We start from the raw sequence: 12,500 nt of genomic DNA on the forward strand, positions 1-12,500 counted from the left end.
TCAATCAGACACAGAAGGACTGGAGGAGATCCACAGGTTTATCAGAGAAGCCTAATATGATACAGTATCTTAATAGGGTTAATGAAAGTGATTAAGAAAGCGTATGCTTGACAGTGGTGTGTGTGTGTGTGTGTGTGTGTGTGTGCAGGACGGTGGGATGCTGATCAACAACCCCACGGCTCTTGCCATCCACGAGTGCCAGTGTCTGTGGCCGGACGTCCCGCTGCAGTGTGTGGTGTCTCTGGGGACCGGTCGCTTCGAGAGCGCCGGCAGCAACAGCGTCTCCTTCACCAGCCTGAAGACCAAGCTCAGCAACGTCATCAGCAGCGCCACCAACACCGAGGGTTACTCCACTGTTACTCACTCCCTAACCTGACCCATAACTACACACGCACACCGAGGGTTACTCCACTGTTACTCACTCCCTAACCTGACCCATAACTACACACACACCGAGAGTTACTCCACTGTTACTCACTCACTAACCTGACCCATAACTACACACACACCGAGGGTTACTCCACTGTTACTCACTCACTAACCTGAGCCATAACTACACACACACACCGAGGGTTACTCCACTGTTACTCACTCCCTAACCTGACCCATAACTACACACACACACCGAGGGTTACTCCACTGTTACTCACTCCCTAACCTGACCCATAACTACACACACACACCGAGGGTTACTCCACTGTTACTCACTCCCTAACCTGACCCATAACTACACACACACACCGAGGGTTACTCCACTGTTACTCACTCCCTAACCTGACCCATAACTACACACACACACCGAGGGTTACTCCACTGTTACTCACTCCCTAACCTGACCCATAACTACACACACACACCGAGGGTTACTCCACTGTTACTCACTCACTAACCTGACCCATAACTACACACGCACACCTAGGGTTACTCCACTGTTACTCACTCCCTAACCTGACCCATAACTACACACACACACCGAGGGTTACTCCACTGTTACTCACTCACTAACCTGACCCATAACTACTCACACACACCGAGGGTTACTCCACTGTTACTCACTCACTAACCTGACCCATAACTACACACACACCGAGGGTTACTCCACTGTTACTCACTCACTAACCTGACCCATAACTACACACACATCGAGGGTTACTCCACTGTTACTCACTCACTAACCTCACCCATAACTACACACACACCGAGGGTTACTCCACTGTTACTCATTCACTAACCTGACCCATAACTACACACACACCGAGGGTTACTCCACTGTTACTCACTCACTAACCTGACCCATAACTACACACACACTGAGGGTTACTCCACTGTTACTCACTCACTAACCTGACCCATAACTACACACACACCGAGGGTTACTCCACTGTTACTCACTCACTAACCTGACCCATAACTACACACACACACCGAGGGTTACTCCACTGTTACTCACTCACTAACCTGACCCATAACTACTCACACACCGAGGGTTACTCCACTGTTACTCACTCCCTAACCTGACCCATAACTACACACACACCGAGGGTTACTCCACTTTTACTCACTCACTAACCTGACCCATAACTACTCACACACCGAGGGTTACTCCACTGTTACTCACTCCCTAACCTGACCCATAACTACACACACACCGAGGGTTACTCCACTGTTACTCACTCACTAACCTGACCCATAACTACTCACACACCGAGGGTTACTCCACTGTTACTCACTCCCTAACCTGACCCATAACTACACACACACCGAGGGTTAATCCACTTTTACTCACTCCCTAACCTGACCCATAACTACACACACACACCGAGGGTTACTCCACTGTTACTCACTCCCTAACCTGACCCATAACTACACACACACCGAGAGTTACTCCACTGTTACTCACTCACTAACCTGACCCATAACTACTCACACACCGAGGGTTACTCCACTGTTACTCACTCCCTAACCTGACCCATAACTACACACACACCGAGGGTTACTCCACTGTTACTCACTCCCTAACCTGACCCATAACTACACACACACACCGAGGGTTACTCCACTGTTACTCACTCACTAACCTGACCCATAACTACACACACACCGAGGGTTACTCCACTGTTACTCACTCCCTAACCTGACCCATAACTACACACACACCGAGGGTTACTCCACTGTTACTAACTCCCTAACCTGACCCATAACTACACACACACCGAGAGTTACTCCACTGTTACTCACTCACTAACCTGACCCATAACTACTCACACACCGAGGGTTACTCCACTGTTACTCACTCCCTAACCTGACCCATAACTACACACACACCGAGGGTTACTCCACTGTTACTCACTCCCTAACCTGACCCATAACTACACACACACACCGAGGGTTACTCCACTGTTACTCACTCCCTAACCTGACCCATAACTACACACACACCGAGAGTTACTCGACTGTTACTCACTCACTAACCTGACCCATAACTACACACACACCGAGGGTTACTCCACTGTTACTCACTCCCTAACCTGACCCATAACTACACACACACCGAGGGTTACTCCACTGTTACTCACTCACTAACCTGACCCATAACTACACACGCACACCTAGGGTTACTCCACTGTTACTCACTCACTAACCTGACCCATAACTACACACACACACCGAGGGTTACTCCACTGTTACTCACTCACTAACCTGACCCATAACTACACACACACCGAGGGTTACTCCACTGTTACTCACTCACTAACCTGACCCATAACTACACACACACCGAGGGTTACTCCACTGTTACTCACTCCCTAACCTGACCCATAACTACACACACACCGAGGGTTACTCCACTGTTACTCACTCCCTAACCTGACCCATAACTACACACACACCGAGGGTTACTCCACTGTTACTCACTCACTAACCTGACCCATAACTACACACACACCGAGGGTTACTCCACTGTTACTCACTCCCTAACCTGACCCATAACTACACACACACAGAGGGTTACTCCACTGTTACTCACTCCCTAACCTGACCCATAACTACACACACACCGAGGGTTACTCCACTGTTACTCACTCCCTAACCTGACCCATAACTACACACACACCGAGGGTTACTCCACTGTTACTCACTCCCTAACCTGACCCATAACTACACACACACCGAGGGTTACTCCACTGTTACTCACTCACTAACCTGACCCATAACTACACACACCGAGGGTTACTCCACTGTTACTCACTCCCTAACCTGACCCATAACTACACACACACAGAGGGTTACTCCACTGTTACTCACTCCCTAACCTGACCCATAACTACACACACACAGAGGGTTACTCCACAGTTACTCACTCCCTAACCTGACCCATAACTACACACACACCGAGGATTACTCCTCTGTTACTCACTCCCTAACCTGACCCATAACTACACACACACCGAGGGTTACTCCACTGTTACTCACTCACTAACCTGACCCATAACTACACACACACCGAGGGTTACTCCACTGTTACTCACTCCCTAACCTGACCCATAACTACACACACCGAGGGTTACTCCACTGTTACTCACTCACTAACCTGACCCATAACTACACACACACCGAGGGTTACTCCACTGTTACTCACTCACTAACCTGACCCATAACTACACACGCACACCGAGGGTTACTCCACTGTTACTCACTCACTAACCTGACCCATAACTACACACGCACACCGAGGGTTACTCCACTGTTACTCACTCACTAACCTGACCCATAACTACACACACACACCGAGGGTTACTCCACTGTTACTCACTCACTAACCTGACCCATAACTACACACACACCGAGGGTTACTCCACTGTTACTCACTCACTAACCTGACCCATAACTACACACACACACCGAGGGTTACTCCACTGTTACTCACTCACTAACCTGACCCATAACTACACACACACACCGAGGGTTACTCCACTGTTACTCACTCACTAACCTGACCCATAACTACACACACCGAGGGTTACTCCACTGTTACTCACTCACTAACCTGACCCATAACTACACACACATCGAGGGTTACTCCACTGTTACTCACTCACTAACCTGACGCATAACTACACACCGAGGGTTACTCCACTGTTACTCACTCACTAACCTGTAGGGCTGTAGTCAACCAAAGAAATCCTTAGTCGACCAAAGTCTTGTCCTGCGCAACGATTAGTCGACTAAAAAAAAAAAAAAAAAAAAAAAAAGACGCGATGTTTTGATTGAACATTTTTTAACAATTGTCATAGAGCATTTATAAAACAACAACGAAAAAACATCAAAAATACATAAAACTATAATAATCATACAATTCTTTGAAAATTAAGTGATTTTTTTTTAACTGCAAAAAGTGAGGAGCTCTGTCCTAGGTCTATAGTGACAGTCACAATCGCGCACCTGACCACACCACACGCTACAAAAAATATAACTGCTATCTGCCACAATGAAAAATCCTAACAAAAGCTCTCGTTTATACAGGCTGTATATTCTTCTTTACTTTCAAAGCTATAGGTTAACTTTTGTCCAGCCTATCTAGGCGTTTTAAAACAAACACACACAAAAACCCAAAGAGCCTAAAAAACAATCCTAATAATAATAGGCTTTATTGTAGGACCGCATATAGGTTTATTTTCGTTTTGTTACATTATTTAGGCTATTTTCAAATGCGTCAAGTGTACAAATAAAAACAAAAACATATCAAGAAAACACAATCTATTGAGTCAGCATGATAAAGCCGTTAAAGGGACTGCTCACGTCTTTTGCGCGCTCAAGTTCGATTTCAAATGTAGGCGCGCGGTGTGCGCTAATGATGGAAGCAACGGTCGCGGTGCGACGCGCTCTTTTTTTTCCAAGTGCGTCCACGCCGCATCGAGATAAAAACATATAGTGTATAAAAACATAAAAACCGAAACAAGTAGCGTTCTAACTGAATGAATACAGCTACACTACCTATATCCCTTACTGAGCGCGAAGCAGCAGCGCAGCCAGCCACAGGTGCGAACCGAGTGTTTATGTGTGTGCGCTAAACTGTGGCGCTGTTACAAAATAGCCTAAATTAAAGCATTTAAAGTTGGGGATAAACCATAGGCTAATTATATTTAGAATACAGTAATATTTAACTGCTTATAAAGGAATAAATATCAAGGAGTAAATCATTGAAAATTTCTTTCTATTGGTAAAAAAAATAAATGCAACTGGTCGACCAATAAGAATGTCAGTCGACCAAGACGGCATCGACCGATTAGTCGACTAAACGACTAAAGTTGACAGCCCTACTAACCTGACCCATAACTACACACACACCGAGGGTTACTCCACTGTTACTCACTCACTAACCTGACCCATAACTACACACACACCGAGGGTTACTCCACTGTTACTCACTCACTAACCTGACCCATAACTACACACACACCGAGGGTTACTCCACTGTTACTCACTCACTAACCTGACCCATAACTACACACACACACCGAGGGTTACTCCACTGTTACTCACTCACTAACCTGACCCATAACTACACACACCGAGGGTTACTCCACTGTTACTCATACACTAACCTGACCCATAACTACACACACACCGAGGGTTACTCCACTGTTACTCACTCACTAACCTGACCCATAACTACACACACACACCGAGGGTTACTCCACTGTTACTCACTCACTAACCTGACCCATAACTACACACACACCGAGGGTTACTCCACTGTTACTCACTCACTAACCTGACCCATAACTACACACACACACCGAGGGTTACTCCACTGTTACTCACTCACTAACCTGACCCATAACTACACACACCGAGGGTTACTCCACTGTTACTCACTCACTAACCTGACCCATAACTACACACACACACCGAGGGTTACTCCACTGTTACTCACTCACTAACCTGACCCATAACTACACACACACCGAGGGTTACTCCACTGTTACTCACTCACTAACCTGACCCATAACTACACACACACCGAGGGTTACTCCACTGTTACTCACTCACTAACCTGACCCATAACTACACAAACACCGAGGGTTACTCCACTGTTACTCACTCACTAACCTGACCCATAACTACTCACACACCGAGGTTTACTCCACTGTTACTCACTCCCTAACCTGACCCATAACTACACACACACCGAGGGTTACTCCACTGTTACTCACTCACTAACCTGACCCATAACTACTCACACACCGAGGGTTACTCCACTGTTACTCACTCCCTAACCTGACCCATAACTACACACACACCGAGGGTTACTCCACTGTTACTCACTCACTAACCTGACCCATAACTACTCACACACCGAGGGTTACTCCACTGTTACTCACTCCCTAACCTGACCCATAACTACACACACACCGAGGGTTACTCCACTGTTACTCACTCCCTAACCTGACCCATAACTACACACACACACCGAGGGTTACTCCACTGTTACTCACTCCCTAACCTGACCCATAACTACACACACACCGAGAGTTACTCCACTGTTACTCACTCACTAACCTGACCCATAACTACTCACACACCGAGGGTTACTCCACTGTTACTCACTCCCTAACCTGACCCATAACTACACACACACCGAGGGTTACTCCACTGTTACTCACTCCCTAACCTGACCCATAACTACACACACACACCGAGGGTTACTCCACTGTTATTCACTCCCTAACCTGACCCATAACTACACACACACCGAGGGTTACTCCACTGTTACTAACTCCCTAACCTGACCCATAACTACACACACACCGAGAGTTACTCCACTGTTACTCACTCACTAACCTGACCCATAACTACTCACACACCGAGGGTTACTCCACTGTTACTCACTCCCTAACCTGACCCATAACTACACACACACCGAGGGTTACTCCACTGTTACTCACTCCCTAACCTGACCCATAACTACACACACACACCGAGGGTTACTCCACTGTTACTCACTCCCTAACCTGACCCATAACTACACACACACCGAGGGTTACTCCACTGTTACTCAATCACTAACCTGACCCATAACTACACACACACCGAGGGTTACTCCACTGTTACTCACTCCCTAACCTGACCCATAACTACACACACACCGAGGGTTACTCCACTGTTACTCACTCACTAACCTGACCCATAACTACACACGCACACCTAGGGTTACTCCACTGTTACTCACTCACTAACCTGACCCATAACTACACACACACCGAGGGTTACTCCACTGTTACTCACTCCCTAACCTGACCCATAACTACACACACACCGAGGGTTACTCCACTGTTACTCATCCACTAACCTGACCCATAACTACTCACACACCGAGGGTTACTCCACTGTTACTCACTCCCTAACCTGACCCATAACTACACACACACACCGAGGGTTACTCCACTGTTACTCACTCACTAACCTGACCCATAACTACACACACACACACCGAGGGTTACTCCACTGTTACTCACTCCCTAACCTGACCCATAACTACACACACACACCTAGGGTTACTCCACTGTTACTCACTCACTAACCTGACCCATAACTACACACACACACCGAGGGTTACTCCACTGTTACTCACTCCCTAACCTGACCCATAACTACACACACACCGAGGGTTACTCCACTGTTACTCACTCACTAACCTGACCCATAACTACACACACACACCGAGGGTTACTCCACTGTTACTCACTCCCTAACCTGACCCATAACTACACAAACACACCGAGGGTTACTCCACTGTTACTCACTCACTAACCTGACCCATAACTACACACACACACCGAGGGTTACTCCACTGTTACTCACTCCCTAACCTGACCCATAACTACACACACACCGAGGGTTACTCCACTGTTACTCACTCACTAACCTGACCCATAACTACACACACACACCGAGGGTTACTCCACTGTTACTCACTCACTAACCTGACGCATAACTACACACACACCGAGGGTTACTCCACTGTTACTCACTCACTAACCTGACCCATAACTACACACACACCGAGGGTTACTCCACTGTTACTCACTCCCTAACCTGACCCATAACTACACACACACCGAGGGTTACTCCACTGTTACTCACTCACTAACCTGACCCATAACTACACACACACACCGAGGGTTACTCCACTGTTACTCACTCACTAACCTGACCCATAACTACACACACACACCGAGGGTTACTCCACTGTTACTCACTCACTAACCTGACCCATAACTACACACACACCGAGGGTTACTCCACTGTTACTCATCCACTAACCTGACCCATAACTACACACACACCGAGGGTTACTCCACTGTTACTCAGTCACTAACCTGACCCATAACTACACACACACAGAGGGTTACTCCACTGTTACTCACTCACTAACCTGACCCATAACTACACACACACCCCGAGGGTTACTCCACTGTTACTCACTCACTAACCTGACCCATAACTACACACACACACCGAGGGTTACTCCGCTGTTACTCACTCACTAACCTGACCCATAACTACACACACACCGAGGGTTACTCCACTGTTACTCACTCACTAACCTGACCCATAACTACACACACACACCGAGGGTTACTCCACTGTTACTCACTCCCTAACCTGACCCATAACTACACACACACACCGAGGGTTACTCCACTGTTACTCACTCACTAACCTGAGCCATAACTACACACACACCGAGGGTTACTCCACTGTTACTCACTCCCTAACCTGACCCATAACTACACACACACCCAGGGTTACTCCACTGTTACTCACTCACTAACCTGACCCATAACTACACACACACCCAGGGTTACTCCACTGTTACTCACTCAGGGTTTCCGCGGGGTCATAAAAAGTCATAAAACGTCTTAAATTTAATAATAAGAATTTTAGGCCATAAAAAGTCATAAAAACGTCCGGTTTTTCCATACAAGGTCATAAATTACATTTAGCCACGTCTTTAATTGATATGCTCATTCATTCATTATCGCGATATAATGTTTTCTCTATAAAACGATATCAAGAGTTCGATAAATGTTAGATCATGTTTATGCGCCAAAAGCGGAACGAAACTCATTTGAACCGCGCGCGCCTCACGGAGCGTTTATCCGCTCGGCTCAAAGTCCAAACGGCAGCGTAGCGCGATCAAGCTCACTAGAGCAGACGCGTTCTTTTACTGTCTATGGTTAACTTTGATCAGTCTCGATCACGAGATCCAGTGAGAAGCACTTGAATTCAGCGAAGAACACAAATGTCTCAGTGATTTAAACCAGTTTAAAGGCAGATGAAACAGCGCTGACGAACAGGAGAAACACTGTGCGCAACTATACAGTCAGAAAGCTTTTCCATCTACACATTTACATCCTTTACCATGGTTTTACTGTAACGTTAGCCTAGTAATATTAACTGCACCATGAAATGTGGGATACATATTGAATTGTATTATATTATTAATGTAGACAATGTATTAAAGGACTAATGGAATATAATTACAGTATTTATGTATTTAGGCTATAGCCTACTGTTTTTCATACATTTCATAAAGATACGTGCCATCAAAGTCAGGCAACACAAACCTGTTTCAAGACTTGAAACAATATCCCCCATTAGCACATGCAGAAACTAAGAAATTAATTTTGAAATAAAGATATTATTTTTGTTAAGGGAAAAATACAAATGTTTGAATGTTCTACCTCAGATTTGTGAAATGTTCACCTGTTTGGCAAGTGTTTGTCATGATATGTTTTGACAATAAAGAGTAGTTTAAAACCACAATTAACGCTCTGGTTTCTACAACTTTCAGTTGGGAACAAAAATCTGCCTTCAAAGTTCAAAGAAATAAAGAATTGACATTTATCGTCATAATTATCAATATTGACTGATATATTATCGTGATAAGTGTTGTGTTGTTCCTGTGTTATTGACACTTAGGAAAAGGGAGCCTTCAGTTTGTTACTCTTAAGAAAATGGAACCTTTAAATAATTAAACTTATTACTTTTAATGAAAGTCAATAAAAAAAAGACTTTTGAAAGGAAGTTATTTTTCGTAATTCGAGTAGGTCATAAATTTAAATCATATTGGTCATAAAAAGGTCTTAAAAGGTCTTAAATTTGACTGACTAAACCCTGCAGAAACCCTGCTCACTCCCTAACCTGACCCATAACTACACACACACACCAAGGGTTACTCCACTGTTACTCACTCACTAACCTGACCCATAACTACACACACACCGAGGGTTACTCCACTGTTACTCACTCACTAACCTGACCCATAACTACACACACACCCAGGGTTACTCCACTGTTACTCACTCCCTAACCTGACCCATAACTACACACACACCGAGGGTTACTCCACTGTTACTCACTCACTAACCTGACCCATAACTACACACACACACCAAGGGTTACTCCACTGTTACTCACTCACTAACCTGACCCATAACTACTCACACACCGAGGGTTACTCCACTGTTACTCACTCACTAACCTGACCCATAACTACACACACACCCAGGGTTACTCCACTGTTACTCACTCACTAACCTGACCCATAACTACTCACACACCGAGGGTTACTCCACTGTTACTCACTCACTAACCTGACCCATAACTACTCACACACCGAGGGTTACTCCACTGTTACTCACTCACTAACCTGACCCATAACTACAGACACACCCAGGGTTACTCCACTGTTACTCACTCACTAACCTGACCCATAACTACTCACACACCGAGGGTTACTCCACTGTTACTCACTCACTAACCTGACCCATAACTACTCACACACCGAGGGTTACTCCACTGTTACTCACTCACTAACCTGACCCATAACTACACACACACCGAGGGTTACTCCACTGTTACTCACTCACTAACCTGACCCATAACTACACACACACACCGAGGGTTACTCCACTGTTACTCACTCACTAACCTGACCCATAACTACTCACACACCGAGGGTTACTCCACTGTTACTCACTCACTAACCTGACCCATAACTGCTCACACACCGAGGGTTACTCCACTGTTACTCACTCCCTAACCTGACCCATAACTACTCACACACCGAGGGTTACTCCACTGTTACTCACTCACTAACCTGACCCATAACTACTCACACACCGAGGGTTACTCCACTGTTACTCACTCACTAACCTGACCCATAACTACTCACACACCGAGGGTTACTCCACTGTTACTCACTCCCTAACCTGACCCATAACTACACACGCACACCGAGGGTTACTCCACTGTTACTCACTCACTAACCTGACCCATAACTACTCACACTGAGGGTTACTCCACTGTTACTCACTCACTAACCTGACCCATAACTACACACACACCGAGGGTTACTCCACTGTTACTCACTCACTAACCTGACCCATAACTACACACACACACCGAGGGTTACTCCACTGTTACTCACTCACTAACCTGACCCATAACTACTCACACACCGAGGGTTACTCCACTGTTACTCACTCACTAACCTGACCCATAACTACACACACATCGAGGGTTACTCCACTGTTACTCACTCACTAACCTGACCCATAACTACACACACACCCAGGGTTACTCCACTGTTACTCACTCCCTAACCTGACCCATAACTACTCACACACCGAGGGTTACTCCACTGTTACTCACTCACTAACCTGACCCATAACTACACACACACACCGAGGGTTACTCCACTGTTACTCACTCCCTAACCTGACCCATAACTACACACACACACCGAGGGTTACTCCACTGTTACTCACTCCCTAACCTGACCCATAACTACACACACACCGAGGGTTACTCCACTGTTACTCATCCACTAACCTGATCCATAACTACACACACACCGAGGGTTACTCCACTGTTACTCACTCCCTAACCTGACCCATAACTACACACACACCGAGGGTTACTCCACTGTTACTCACTCACTAACCTGACCCATAACTACACACACACACACCGAGGGTTACTCCACTGTTACTCACTCACTAACCTGACCCATAACTACACACACACCGAGGGTTACTCCACTGTTACTCACTCACTAACCTGACCCATAACTACACACACACACCGAGGGTTACTCCACTGTTACTCACTCCCTAACCTGACCCATAACTACACACACACCGAGGGTTACTCCACTGTTACTCACTCACTAACCTGACCCATAACTACACACACACACCGAGGGTTACTCCACTGTTACTCACTCACTAACCTGACCCATAACTACACACACACCGAGGGTTACTCCACTGTTACTCACTCACTAACCTGACCCATAACTACACACACACCGAGGGTTACTCCACTGTTACTCATCCACTAACCTGATCCATAACTAAACTGACGTATGCATACACTCTATAGGTTGTCACATGACATGTCGGATGATTGACAGCTGTCACTCTGGT

The 12,500-nt window shown here is 46.1% G+C and overlaps 1 protein-coding gene across 1 annotated transcript in view; it reads left to right on the forward strand.

The window, feature by feature from the left end:
* The window catches only part of LOC130070853 (calcium-independent phospholipase A2-gamma), a 16,243-nt gene that overhangs the window by 2,838 nt on the left and 905 nt on the right, over positions 1 to 12,500 (forward strand). Inside the window, exon 2 of the mRNA XM_056235402.1 lies at positions 149 to 344. Coding sequence (XP_056091377.1) covers positions 158 to 344 — 187 coding nt within the window. The 5' untranslated portion in view covers positions 149 to 157. The remainder of the gene's footprint in view (positions 1 to 148; positions 345 to 12,500) is intronic.

The sequence above is a fragment of the Rhinichthys klamathensis genome, unplaced genomic scaffold (genome assembly GCF_029890125.1).
Source record: "Rhinichthys klamathensis goyatoka isolate OS25496 unplaced genomic scaffold, OSU_Roscu_1.1 h1tg000421l_1, whole genome shotgun sequence".
In the NCBI taxonomy this organism is placed as follows: domain Eukaryota; kingdom Metazoa; phylum Chordata; class Actinopteri; order Cypriniformes; family Leuciscidae; genus Rhinichthys; species Rhinichthys klamathensis.